The sequence below is a fragment of the Patella vulgata genome, chromosome 5 (genome assembly GCF_932274485.2).
Source record: "Patella vulgata chromosome 5, xgPatVulg1.2, whole genome shotgun sequence".
Lineage (NCBI taxonomy): Eukaryota > Metazoa > Mollusca > Gastropoda > Patellidae > Patella > Patella vulgata.
In genome coordinates, this window is record NC_065883.2 from 19,913,722 (window position 1) to 19,928,538 (window position 14,817).

Genomic DNA, 14,817 nt, shown 5'->3' on the forward strand with positions numbered 1-14,817 from the left:
AATTATACCAGTTACTCAATATGCATATTGAGGCTAATATTGTTTAATAAGATCCACCATTACCATCTTGAAAAGCGTCATTTACTGAAAACAAGTGTTGTTTTTGGTTCCTAATTATTTTAAGAATGCTTGTTTTCGAGACTTTTCCGTTATATAAAGACGGGAGGGACGTATGTTGAATTAAATCAATTAATAGCATTATAATTATTTTAAAATTTCTGTCCATATACACGGAACCATCGACAATAAATCTCGTTGGTATATATAGGTCGAACAGATATCATTAGTATCATTAAGCACTAAAACAAAATTATGTGCCAAGAACCCGAACACTATAAACCAATATCTATGGATAGCCACCAAATAAAAAGCCTCTCGTTATCGTTACATAAATTGCTATATGTGTTAACATTAAATGCCATTTTCCTGTTATCTGGCACGTTTCCAGAATCCCATATGAGTTTTAACACTAACTAATAATCTAGTTGTTATGAATTAAACTGTACGTAATGCTACATGGTGTTTATATTCAAATATGATGCCACAATCAGTTCAAATTAACGGTAGCGGTGTTTATTGTAGGATCCAGTCTAGACCTATCGTATAATTGGAGCTTCGGTAGCCCAGCGAGTAAGGCGCTGGCAATATCCAGGCTGATAAATGAAATGAAATGGGGTTTAACGTCCTACTGGGCTAATGAAGACGGGCATACACCATTCAGTGTGCTAAGAGGGAAATTTTGCCCAGGCAGCGGCACTATGGCCTACTCTTATATCGAATTCCAACTGCCAAGGGATCTTTACGTGCACGACAAGACCTTAGTTTTTCGTACCACCCGAACGACTAGACAGCTGTCATTGTCATACCCTACGACCCACATCACTGACAAGGGGGATTCCAGGGCGATTTCCTGTTGTCAGTGGTACGGGAGCAGTGCCTAGAGGTCCCCTGTACACGCTGACATGCACGTTAAAGAACTCTTGACAGTTTGAATTTGAAATCAGAATAGGCAGAATTTCCATGTAGCACTCTACAGGGTGTATCTGTCTTCAACCCCTTATGCATTCACACGAATCAACATTTTTTTTATTTTTAACAAGTATAAAATAATTAGGCACTCCAAACATCTAGTAAGTTCGACTTTGGATTTCCTCTTCTTTCGAAAATATAATCCGGTTTACAATCATATCCAAAGGCACCACAATCAGTCTTAAACAGACCACTTAATGCCAGTAAATCCGGTAAAGGAACTTGGCTATAAGCTTCTTCTAAAACTAACTGACGATTCTTTGAACGCAAATCTCTTGGTCCCGATGCTCTAAACGCCCTTTCAAACATGTTCCTTAATTCTTTATTCGTAACTGTTTTTTCTTCTTCGGTGGTTAAGGGATATCGGATGTCTTTAGATATTACACCTGTGAACTGAAAATTGCGCCAAGCGCGACGAAATCCCTCCGCTTTAGAAACACAATTTCGAAACTCTAATATATTCTCTATCAAGTGGCGTGACACAATAGCTATAGAATCCATCTCTGAACTTTCTTCTAGATTTTTCATATCCTCCATTAAATATGGAATGTGGGTCATGTTTAATTTGCCCAATACAAATAACGTATCTTTTTTGAAAGACTCTATTTTAGCAATTATATCGTATTTAATTTGACATGGCCGACAGTGATCAGAAAGTGGAGTAAAATGACCATCTCTTCCCCAATTGTTCTTCTCTGATACAATAAGATACTTGACAATTTCAGGAAATGTTATGTCATGGCCACATTTCAGAGCTTTTTTACTTGCATTTACTCGAATAGTGCGAATAATCCTTGTCCCAACAACCTTTCGAAAGCGGGAATTAACTAGAAAAAACTTATTAGCAAAAGCCGAGAAAAGCCGCGAATATGGATCCCGGGCGATGACAAACTTTAAAGAATCTTGTAGAACCGCATGAATATAGTCAAAAGACGCATCTTTGAAAGTTGGTGCATTATCGTCAAATTCGTTTACTATTTCGAAAGGACTTGACTTTTTTGAGTGTCCCGAAATAATCTGAAGTAATCTTTTCCAAAATGTTGAACCGATCTTTTCTACAGAACAATACAAGAAATTATGTTTAATATCATGGTAAAAATGTTTTTTAAGCACTTCATCATCGTTGTTGCCGACTTTCTCGAGTTCTTTTCCACTACAATACGAATGTAATCGTCTTTTCCTTTCTTGAAGAATTGGCCCAATATCGTCTATATTCAGTTTCTGAAGTATTAAACAATAATTATTGTTTGAAATTAATTTCTAATGTGGCGGACATCTACGGATAGTTGTGATGACGCAATTATTTTGGGGGTATCAATAAATCGGAATAGCCCAAACCACAATTTGCGGATATGAATATCTAACAGGATAATCATTATTGTCTGAGTTGTTAACAGTATCCAGAGGAATGCTCAAATGGGTTGATCAAGTTCGTCACACCTTTTAGAACACAACAGCTCTGCCTCTTACTGAGATTGAATGTTCACACTTGGTGTAGATGCTAATTGGGTGAACATTGTTTGCTTAAGTGATCCGAGGTACATGTACTAATTTTGACCGTTAATTTATAGAAAACAGTATGGGACTAATAAAATGGGTTCGCCCGCCTGTCTTTCACACTATTTGGGATACAATAACACTCAACACTCATCCTTGTTGTGGAATGTTCAAACTTGGTATATTTGTTCATTGGGTGGATATCATGATGAGAATTTTCTGCTTAGGCTAATTAAATCAACAATTTGTAAATGAGATGAAATGGGGTTTAACGTCCTACTTTCCTTATCAGGTCCTCCGTCCTCCACCACTGACAAGCGGAAGCCACGCCGAAAATCCCGATGAAGTTTCTCCGCCAACACCGGGTGCGAACCCGCGACCGCCAGGCTAGCGATCCAGCGTCTTACTCCCTTAGCCACAGTAGCTCCCTCTATTCTTTCGAGCACCAGCTGTGATTTTAATTAGCGAGTATAATGGAACTTATTTAATTAAGATAAATACCTGATTTTTTCTTTGAGCGGAATTTGTAAGTGGCAAATGTAAATCTGAAAAATAAATACCATCTGAATTAAAGTAGCTAAGTCTCTAACTCAGTATCATCAAAAATCTTCGACATTGAAAACACGAATTATTTGTCAATTCAAATCAACATTGGTCTTGTGATCTTACAGGGAAAAGATGGGCTTCTGATATCCAATATTTAAGACAAAATAAACATCTTACCATTGGTACCATTGAACAAGGGACTCAAAGAACAGGGCTAGACATATTCCACAAGTCAAGTAAAACGGTGACGCTATATTCTTATCTGGAGAGCATGCACAATAAATACCATCGGTGTAGACTGGAAAAACCAGACGCATGTGCTTGATAACGATAAGAGAATACTTATCGAAACGTCGTGCTTGTGTATAATAAACCAGTGATTGTTGTCCCATATAACTGTATAGTTTTGTTATGTTTCCAATTGCTAAATGCCAATAAAGGATTATACACTAGAGATAATCATTATTGTTTTACAGGTTCCATTAGATCAACCAGCTGCTTTAAGTTACAGGCTTCTTTCATTATGCTTAAAGTATATTCACCGTTATCAACTGTTTCTTTGGGTTTATTCTGCTTACATTATTTGTTAGTAGCAGCCTGTTTAAAGCATTAAGAAGGTTTGCTAGTTTCATTTTGTCTACGTTAGTCACGTTCTAACATTATTTTGGTGAAAGTATTCACAAATTAATTCATTTTGGTGAAAATATTCACAAATTAATTCATTTTGGTGAAAATATTCACAAATTATTTACTAACTTCATTTTAGTGAAAGTATTCACAAATTATTTACTAACTTTATTTTGGTGAATGTATCCACAAATTATGTACAAATTACTTACTGTTTCACTACCTTGCTTACAAATTATTATGTTCAAAGTTTTCACAAATTACTGACGAGTTGCCTGTTGGTTTGTTTCATTTTGCTTGAAGTATTAATAAAATACTTACCAACTGTAGCCATTCGGAGTCGGGTCACTTGTTTGAAATATTCGTGTGCATAAATCACGCAATAAAGTGATAAAGGAATAATAAAAAAGAAAACGAGATTCAATAATTTGAATTTGAAAAGTTTGAAAACTCTGAATTTAGACATGACTTGTATATTGTCTAACAAGGACATCTATATTTTGTATACGTTTAGCGTCAATGTTATTTTAAATAATTAATCAATATTAATCAATAATCAATTTTAAATGTATTTACCCGAAACGCGACAACCATAAATCAAGCTGACATTTTTGCGTCGAATAGTTTATCGGTTTTACGTTAAGTGACAGAAGGTGATAAGATGGAGGTCGGCCGATTCGGTTCATATTGCCATAGACCTAAGGCTCAGTTCTGAGGGGGCGGAGGAGGAGGGTGTGTCCATCAAATGCGTAGAATACATTGCCGATGGCCCGTTGTGGCGTTTTCGAGATACAATTGAATAGTTTCATGGTTGGACTCCAGTATGCAGGTCGCGTGGATTTCTGGAAATCCCAGTCTGGGAAAACCGACGTTAATCTGGGACCGGGAAACACTTATCTAACGACGTGATTACAAGTTTGCAAATTTTTTATGAGTTTTCATGAATTTCACCGATTTCGATTTGACAATTTTTACGTATTTTTGAAACGGGTTTCGAATTCTTTTGGTCCTGTTGTTTAACTTTACATTTTTATTGAAAGAGTGATTACGTTCGGTAATTTTCAGCATGTTTACATGATAGAAGAATGGCTGCGCATTCACTTTCAGGGTAAATGATCTCATTTGTCCTTTGACCCCGAATATCTCGAAAACGCCCCAATGGCGGAATGATTACCACTCGGCACCGTATTCTGCGCAACAAATACTGTAGAAAAGCGATTCGCTTCAAAATCCAATGCTTGTGGGGTACAGTGTATTGATGCTTTTTAAAGATATTTTTCTCATTCTTTCGTGAATCGTTCTTAATTTTCCACGTATGATCATTCGAAGCTTTTCACTCCATAACATTATTCATGTGGTTGTCAGTTGGTAAAATGAAAAGGGTGTCTAGCCATGCATATTTTGCAAGTTTTCTATAAATGAACTCAATTTTGATATATAGTTGAAGTTTACTGTTAGTTGTTCTTTTCTAGGGTTATTTTCTTCAGTCGTTCTTTCTCCAGCATAACCTCAGTCTCGTGCTTTATCCTACACATAAAACTCTGCGCGTATCATTCATTGGGTGAGTTTCAGTTAAGAACTCTCTGGGTATGGTAACCTTATCAGATGTAAGACACAGGCTAATTGCCTCATATCAACCAGATTGTGTCGATTTCCATTTTCTTTCATGTATGGGCTACATTGCTTGAGCGCATTTCTTATTCTTAGATAATAATTCTGATTTGGCTTCGGGGGAAATAGTATATATCTACTTGCCGCTTCGCTGTGGGGAGCGCTGAATCGGCATTGGGTCACTTGATCCGTGAAGAAAATTTTTTAATGGTGTTCTAGCAGTTTATACATAGCGTTCTACTGTCAGACACTGGAGATATAGGCATTGTGGCCTTTTCGCTTGATTCTTGATGAAGAATTCGGTGATTTCGCTTTTAATGGTGTTCCAGTAGTTTAGACATTGCGTTCTACTGTCAGACACTAAGGACGACGGAGTTCGAATTTCGTGAAAATCGGTCCAAAACTGACAGACAAAATGGCCGCCGTTCGTTCTCAAATAGCGTAAAAATATGGTATATCAAGGTTGTGGACCCTATAGAGGTCACAATTTTTATCCGATTTTGTTTAAACTTGAAATGTAAGTTTATAACACAAAGATCTTGGTTCCTTTCGATATTTGCGCATATCGAATTGTAATTTCCTGAATTATGACCTTTGATTGTAGGAAAAATCACTTTCGTTTTAGCTTGTTTTCTATCCATCTCTCGAAAATGTGGGCATATCCTGCCCGGCAGCCGTTGGTTTTTATTTATAATAAAAAGTATCAAATTATATTTTGTTTATTGTTTGTTTCATGACATAGCTGCCACTGCATCTAGTATCCGAAACCTGTCCTACTACAATAGCATGTAGTTTCGACAAACAAAAGGGACATATTAATCAGATCTAGTCGAAAGTAAATGGGTCTCCCAATCTTAATATAATACTACAAGCTTTCTGAAAGTTTCAGAAAAATCTTAACAAGCATGTGGCCTATATTGTGCTATCGATCACTATAAGCAGTGCGGACAAGTTTTGATAAAAAAAGGACATAAAACTTTAAACATATGAATCCTACTTGGAAGAAAACATAGGGATCCTCGTCCCATCATAATACAAGATCCTTGGAAGTTTCAGAAATATCTAATCAAAACTCTGGCCTCTTTTAGCTCAGAAGTACTATTCAGGTAATCAGACCCTCTGAATACGAACTCAATTTCCGACTCGCCACCTTAATACTTTTGCGTTATTTTGCATGGTTTTCTCGTGGACTTATACGTAACGGTTATAACTACAATGTACAAGGAGTAGGGTCGCCTGTCCAACCTCGTGGGTTTTCTCCGGGTCCTCCGGTTTCCTCCCACTGCTAAAGACCCCTACGCGCAAGCGAATTATTGAAATAAAATTAAACCATATGTTAGTCCCGAAATGACCTAATTTCTGTCGAGTGGACGTTAAACCCCATCTCTCTCTCTCTCTCTCTTTATTTTCAAGTGTAATTGACCTGCAATCTTGCTCTAGCCTTGGGAATTTAACTAATCGTATTGATTGGACACAAATTGAATTAGTTAGATATTTAAGGAGTGTAAATAGTTGGAAGTGGACGTTTAGCTACTTTAGTATTATATTTTGTAAAGTAAAATTAAGTACGTTTTTTTTACTTCTTTTGTATATAATTGTAGATATTCAACGTAATTACTGAAAATGTTACGAACCGTTCCTGGACCTTCCTTTAGCGTAGTAAAACTGACATTGTTCCAATATACTAGATTGTCCAACTCATCCCATTCTTTGATCAAATTCCTGGATCCACGCTTAGTACAACTGTACTATTACAAAGTAATAACAGTCAATAATACATATTTATGATGTAGCAAGGGTTTCAATCATGAACATATATCAACATCATATGTCACTCCAATCGATATACATCTGTAGAAATGTCGATATCATTTTAAAGCCACTGGAACCTTAATCTATATAGATGAATTGGTAATATACCTCTTTTTAGCAGGTTAATCACCATGCTGTGACGATTTTTTACAGCTGACGGAGAGAGGAGGCGGGGTGTTACAAATTAGTGACACCAACATGAAATGGGTGTTTAACGTCCTATATTTCTGCATCAACCCGGCTAATGAAGACAGGAACACGTCATGTGCATGTAATGTAGTATGATGTAAAGGAAATGTTGCCCGGACAGCGGCGTTTCCACTTACCCTTCATCGAATTCTGCCATGGGTTCTCTTACGTGCAGGCACTAGTCCACATATTCACTAGTCCGCCGATATCTATTATTGTCATTTTTACGATTGATGATCACATGTAAATGCACACCCGTAACGAATTCTGACAATAATACTCACGCACCCACCCTAACAATGAAATGTTATGAACCCACCCTGACATAACGCACCCAACCTAATAATGAAATGTAAAGACGTATACCCACTCTGACTATTATCGTTCTAATAGTTTGTTATATTACAGTATCGTGGTGTTATAAATGTGTTCATATGAAATGTACCGAAACCTTAAGGTGGTCATTGTTTCTTTTGATACCAATGTAACAATATTTTGACTCTTGACTTACCTGTCTGACCTTGACCTTTGACATAACATGGTCTTAAATATTCAGTAGGTCCTGCTGTTTTTTAGAGGTTTTTTTTGATACCCATAACTATAGTTTTTTTTTATACGCCCACATTTTCATGTGGGTATATTGTCGTCGCCCCTGTCCGTCCGTCCGTCCACAATTGTTTGTGAACAGTCTACAGGTAACAATTTTTATCCGATTTCAATGAAACTTGAAATATAGGTTTATCACCCTAAGATCTCGGCTCCTTTCGATATTGGCATATATCGGACTGTAACTTCATGGATTTTGGCCCCTGATTGTACGAAAAATCACGTTTTTAGCTTTTGAACACTGCAGAGGTCACAATTTTTATCCGATTTTGTTGTAATGTAAGTTTATAACCCAAAGATCTCGGTTCCTGTCGATATTCGCGCATATCGGACCGTAACTTCCTGAATCATGGCCCCTGATTGTACGAAAAATCGCGTTTTTAGCTTGTGGGCCCTATAGAGATCATAATTTTTATCCAATTAAAAACCAAATGTATTATTATATCACCGTTGCACCCTATGGACGACTGAGTTCGAATTTCGTGAAAATCGGCCCCAAACTGAGAGACAAAATGGCCTCCCTTCGTTCTCAAATAGCGTAAAAATATGGTGTATACTGAATTATGGCCCCTGATTGTACGGAAATACGCGTTTTTAGCTTGTGGACCCTATAGAGGTCATAATTTTTATCCGATTTAAAAAAAGCGTATTATTATATCACCGTTACACCCTAAGAACGGCTGAGTTCGAATTTCGTGAAAATCAGCCCAAAACTGACAGACAAAATGGTCGCCCTTCGTTCTCAAATAGTGTAAAAATATGGTATGAAAAATCGCGTTTTTAGCCTGTGGACCCTATAGAGGTCATAATTTTTATCCGATTTAAAAAAAAAAACGTATTATTATATCACCGTTACACCCTAAGGACGACTGAGTTCGAATTTCGTGAAAATCGGCCCAAAACTGACAGACAAAATGGCCTTTTGGCCGATTTTCACAAAACTCGAACTCAGCCTTCCTTTGGGTTAACGGTAATACACTAAAACGTTTTTTTTTTAAATCGGATAAAAATTATGACCCCTATAGGGTCTACAAGCTAAAAGCGCGATTTTTCCTACAATCAAGGGTCATAATTCAGGAAATTACAATTTGTTATCCGCAAATATCGAAAGGAACTGAGATCTTTGTGTTATAAACTTAAATTTCAAGTTTCAACAAAATCGGATAAAAATTTTGACCTCGAGGGTCCACAACCTTGATATACCATATTTTTACGCTATTTAAGAACAAAGGGCGGCCATTTTGTCTGTCAATTTTTGGCCGATTTCCACGACATTCGAACTCCGCCGTCCTTAGGGTGTAACGGTGATATACTAAAACGAGATCTATGGGTTATAAACTTACATTTCAAGTTTCAACAAAATCGGATAAAAATTATGACCTCTATAGGGTCCACAACCTTGATACACCATATTTTTACGCTATTTGAGAACGAAGGGAGGCCATTTTGTGTATTCGCGCATATCGGAACGTAACTTCCTGAATTATGGCCCCTGATTGTACGAAAAATCATAATTTTATCCGATTTAAAAAAAAACGTATTATTATATCACCGTTTCACCCTAAGGACGACTGAGTTCGAATTTCGTGAAAATCGGCCCAAAACTGAGAGACAAAATGGCCTTTTGGCCGATTTTCACAAAACTCGAACTCAGCCTTCCTTTGGGTTAACGGTAATACACTAAAACGTTTTTTTTTTAAATCGGATAAAAATTATGACCCCTATAAGGTCTACAAGCTAAAAGCGCGATTTTTCCTACAATCAAGGGTCATAATTCAGGAAATTACAATTTGTTATCCGCAAATATCGAAGGGCGGCCATTTTGTCTGTCATTTTTGGTCCGATTTTCACGAAATTTGAACTCAGTCGTCCTTGGTGTGTAACGGTGATATAATAATACTTTTTCTTTAAATCGGATAAAAATTATGACCTCTATAGGGTCCACAAGCTAAAAACGCGATTTTTCGTACAATCAGGGGCCATAATTCAGGAAGTTACGGTCTGATATGCGCGAATATCGAAAGGAACCGAGATCTGTGGGTTATAAACTTACATTTCAACAAAATCGGATTTACCCGAAACGCGACAACCATAAATCAAGCTGACATTTTTGCGTCGAATAGTTTATCGGTTTTACGTTAAGTGACAGAAGGTGATAAGATGGAGGTCGGCCGATTCGGTTCATATTGCCATAGACCTGAGGCTCAGTTCTGAGGGGGCGGAGGAGGAGGGTGTGTCCATCAAATGCGTAGAATACATTGCCGATGGCCCGTTGTGGCGTTTTCGAGATACAATTGAATAGTTTCATGGTTGGACTCCAGTCTGCAGGTCGCGTGGATTTCTGGAAATCCCAGTCTGGGAAAACCGACGTTAATCTGGGACCGGGAAACACTTATCTAACAACGTGATTACAAGTTTGCAAATTTTTTATGAGTTTTCATGAATTTCACCGATTTCGATTTGACAATTTTTACGTATTTTTGAAACGGGTTTCGAATTCTTTTGGTCCTGTTGTTTAACTTTACATTTTTATTGAAAGAGTGATTACGTTCGGTAATTTTCAGCATGTTTACATGATAGAAGAATGGCTGCGCATTCACTTTCAGGGTAAATGATCTCATTTGTCCTTTGACCCCGAATATCTCGAAAACGCCCCAATGGCGGAATGATTACCACTCGGCACCGTATTCTGCGCAACAAATACTGTAGAAAAGCGATTCGCTTCAAAATCCAATGCTTGTGGGGTACAGTGTATTGATGCTTTTTAAAGATATTTTTCTCATTCTTTCGTGAATCGTTCTTAATTTTCCACGTATGATCATTCGAAGCTTTTCACTCCATAACATTATTCATGTGGTTGTCAGTTGGTAAAATGAAAAGGGTGTCTAGCCATGCATATGTTGCAAGTTTTCTATAAATGAACTCAATTTTGATATATAGTTGAAGTTTACTGTTAGTTGTTCTTTTCTAGGGTTATTTTCTTCAGTCGTTCTTTCTCCAGCATAACCTCAGTCTCGTGCTTTATCCTACACATAAAACTCTGCGCGTATCATTCATTGGGTGAGTTTCAGTTAAGAACTCTCTGGGTATGGTAACCTTATCAGATGTAAGACACAGGCTAATTGCCTCATATCAACCAGATTGTGTCGATTTCCATTTTCTTTCATGTATGGGCTACATTGCTTGAGCGCATTTCTTATTCTTAGATAATAATTCTGATTTGGCTTCGGGGGAAAAAGTATATATCTACTTGCCGCTTCGCTGTGGGGAGCGCTGAATCGGCATTGGGTCACTTGATCCGTGAAGAAATTTTTTTAATGGTGTTCTAGCAGTTTATACATAGCGTTCTACTGTCAGACACTGGAGATATAGGCATTGTGGCCTTTTCGATTGATTCTTGATGAAGAATTCGGTGATTTCGCTTTTAATGGTGTTCTAGTAGTTTAGACATTGCGTTCTACTGTCAGACACTGGAGATATAGGCATTGCGTCTTTTTTACTTGATTTGTGAGGAAGAATTCGGTTATTTCGTTTTTAATTGTGGGTTAACGTGCCGTACATGATCGATGAATCTATTCGCCATAGTGGGTTAAATCATTCCGTTGTTTGAGAATTAGACTTTGGCGTATAAATTTCATGATTTATATTTAGAATTTCGAGCAATTCAATCATTTCAGAAAGTCTGGGCACACGTTACATTTCCAGAATCCATGTTTGTGGGTTTTTTTATACGCCCACATTTTCATGTGGACGTATATTGTCGTCGCCCCTGTCCGTCCGTCCGTCTGTCCACAATTGTTTGTGAACGGTCTACAGGTCACAATGTTTATCCGATTTCAATGAAACTTGAAATATAGGTTCATCACCCTAAGATCTCGGTTCCTTTCGATATTGGCATCTATCGGACCGTAACTTCATGGATTATGGCCCCTGATTGTACGAAAAATCACGTTTGTGGCTTGTGAACACTGTAGAGGTCACAATTTTTATCCGATTGTCGTCGCCCCTGTCCGTCCGTCCGTCCACAATTGTTTGTGAACAGTCTACAGGTAACAATTTTTATCCGATTTCAATGAAACTTGAAATATAGGTTTATCACCCTAAGATCTCGGCTCCTTTCGATATTGGCATATATCGGACTGTAACTTCATGGATTTTGGCCCCTGATTGTACGAAAAATCACGTTTTTAGCTTTTGAACACTGCAGAGGTCACAATTTTTATCCGATTTTGTTGTAATGTAAGTTTATAACCCAAAGATCTCGGTTCCTTTCGATATTCGCGCATATCGGACCGTAACTTCCTGAATTATGGCCCCTGATTGTACGTAAAAACGCGTTTTTTGGCTTGTGGACCCTATAGAGGTCATAATTTTTATCCGATTTAAAAAACCGTATTATTATATCACCGTTAATCCCTAAGGACGGTTGAGTTCGAATTTCGTGAAAATCGGCCCAAAACTAACATACAAAATGGCCACCGTTCGTTCTCAAATAGCGTAAAAATATGGTATATCAAGGTTGTAGACCCTATAGAGGTCATAATTTTTATCCGATTTTGTTGAAACTTGAAATGTAAGTTTATAACACAAAGATCTTGATTCCTTTCGATATTCGCGCATATCGGACCGTTACTTCATGAATTATGGCCCCTGATTGTACGCAAAAACGCGTTTTTTGGCTTGTGGACCCTATAGAGGTCATAATTGTTATCCGATTTAAAAAAAAAAACGGGTTAATATATCACCGTCACACCCTAAGGACGGCTGAGTTCGAATTTCGTGAAAATCGGCCCAAAACTGACAGACAAAATGGCCGCCGTTCGTTCTCAAATAGCGTAAAAATATGGTATTAGGTTGTGGACCCTATAGAGGTCACAATTTTTATCCGATTTTGTTAAAACTTGAAATGTAAGTTTATAACACAACGATCTTGGTTCCTTTCGATATTCGCGCATATCGGACCGTAACTTCATGAATTATGGCCCCTGATTTTACGCAAAAACGCGTTTTTTGGCTTGTGGACCCTATAGAGGTCATAATTTTTATCCGATTTAAAAAACCGTGTTAATATATCACCGTTACACCATAAGGACGGCTGAGTGTGAATTTCGTGAAAATCGGCCCAAAACTGACAGACAAAATGGCCGCCGTTCGTTCTCAAATAGCGTAAAAATATGGTATATCAAGGTTGTGGACCCTATAGAGGTCACATTTTATCCGATTTTGTTGAAACTTGAAATGTAAGTTTATAACCCAAAGATCTCGGTTCCTTTCGATATTCGCGCATATGGGACCGTAACTTCCTGAATTAAGGCCCCTGATTGTACGAAAAATCACGTTTTTAGCTTGTGGACCCTATAGAGGTCATAATTATTATCCGATTTAAAAAATCATATTATTATATCACCGTTATACCCTAAGGACGACTGAGTTCGAATTTCGTGAAAATCGCCCCAAAACTGACAGATAAAATGGCCGACCTTCGTTCTCAAATAGCGTAAAAATATGGTATATCAGAGGTTACAATTTTTATCCGATTTTGTTGAAACTTGAAAAGTTTATAACCCAAAGATCTTGGTTCCTTTCGATATTCGCGCATATCGGACCGTAACTTACTGAATTATGGCCCCTGATTGTACGAAAAATCGTACAGACAAAATGGCCGCCGTTCGTTCTCAAATAGCGTAAAAAATATGGTATATCAAGGTTGTGGACCCCATAGAGGTCACAATTTTTATCCGATTTTGTTGAAACTTGAAATGTAAGTTTATAACCCAAAGATCTCGGTTCCTTTTGATATTCGCGCATATCGGAACGTAACTTCCTGAATTATGGCCCCTGATTGTACGAAAAATCTCGTTTTTAGCTTGTGGACCCTATAGAGGTCATAATTTTTATCCGATTTAAAAAAACGTATTATTATATCACCGTTACACCCTAAGGACGACTGAGTTCAAATTTCGTGAAAATCGGCCCAAAACTGACAGACAAAATGTGGGCATATCCTGCCCGGCAGCCGTTGGTTTTTATTTATAATAAAAAGTATCAAATTATATTTTGTTTATTGTTTGTTTCATGACATAGCTGCCACTGCATCTAGTACCCGAAACCTGTCCTACTACAATAGCGTGTAGTTTCAACAAACAAAAGGGACATATTAATCAGATCTTGTCGAAAGTAAATGGGTCTCCCAATCTTAATATAATACTACAAGCTTTCTGAAAGTTTCAGAAAAATCTTAACAAACATGTGGCCTATATTTTGCTATCGATCACTACAAGCAGTGCGGACAAGTTTCGATAAAAAAGGACATAAAACTTTAAACATATGAATCCTACTTGGAAGAAAAAATAGGGATCCTCGTCCCATCATAATACAAGATCCTTGGAAGTTTCAGAAATATCTGATCAAAACTCTGGCCTCTTTTAGCTCAGAAGTACTATTCAGATAATCAGACCCTGTGAATACGAACTCAATTTCCGACTCGCCACCTTAATACTTTTGCGTTATTTTGCATGGTTTTCTCGTGGACTTATACGTAACGGTTATAACTACAATGTACAAGGAGTAGGGTCGCCTGTCCAACCTCGTGGGTTTTCTCCGGGTCCTCCGGTTTCCTCCCACTGCTAAAGACTCCTACGCGCAAGCGAATTATTGAAATAAAATTAAACCATATGTTAGTCCCGAAATGACATAGTTTCTGTCGAGTGGACGTTAAACCCCATTTCTCTCTCTCTCTCTTTCTTTATTTTCAAGTGTAATTGACCTGCAATCTTGCTCTAGCCTTGGGAATTTAACTAATCGTATTGATTGGACACAAATTGAATTAGTTAAATATTTAAGGAGTGTAAATAGTTGGAAGTAGACGTTTAGCTACTTTAGTATTATATTTTGTAAAGT

General features: G+C 37.5%; 1 protein-coding gene across 1 annotated transcript; it reads right to left on the reverse strand.

The window, feature by feature from the left end:
* Positions 1-357: 357 nt before the first annotated feature.
* On the reverse strand, positions 358-4,167 carry LOC126822000 (carbohydrate sulfotransferase 9). The gene is made up of 3 exons (XM_050550713.1): positions 4,021-4,167; positions 3,028-3,071; positions 358-2,250 (listed from the first exon to the last, which is right to left on the reverse strand). The coding sequence occupies exons 1-3, from the start codon at positions 4,163-4,165 to the stop codon at positions 1,111-1,113; spliced, it is 1,329 nt and encodes a 442-aa protein (XP_050406670.1). The 5' UTR covers positions 4,166-4,167; the 3' UTR covers positions 358-1,110.
* Between the last annotated feature and the right edge of the window lie 10,650 nt (positions 4,168-14,817).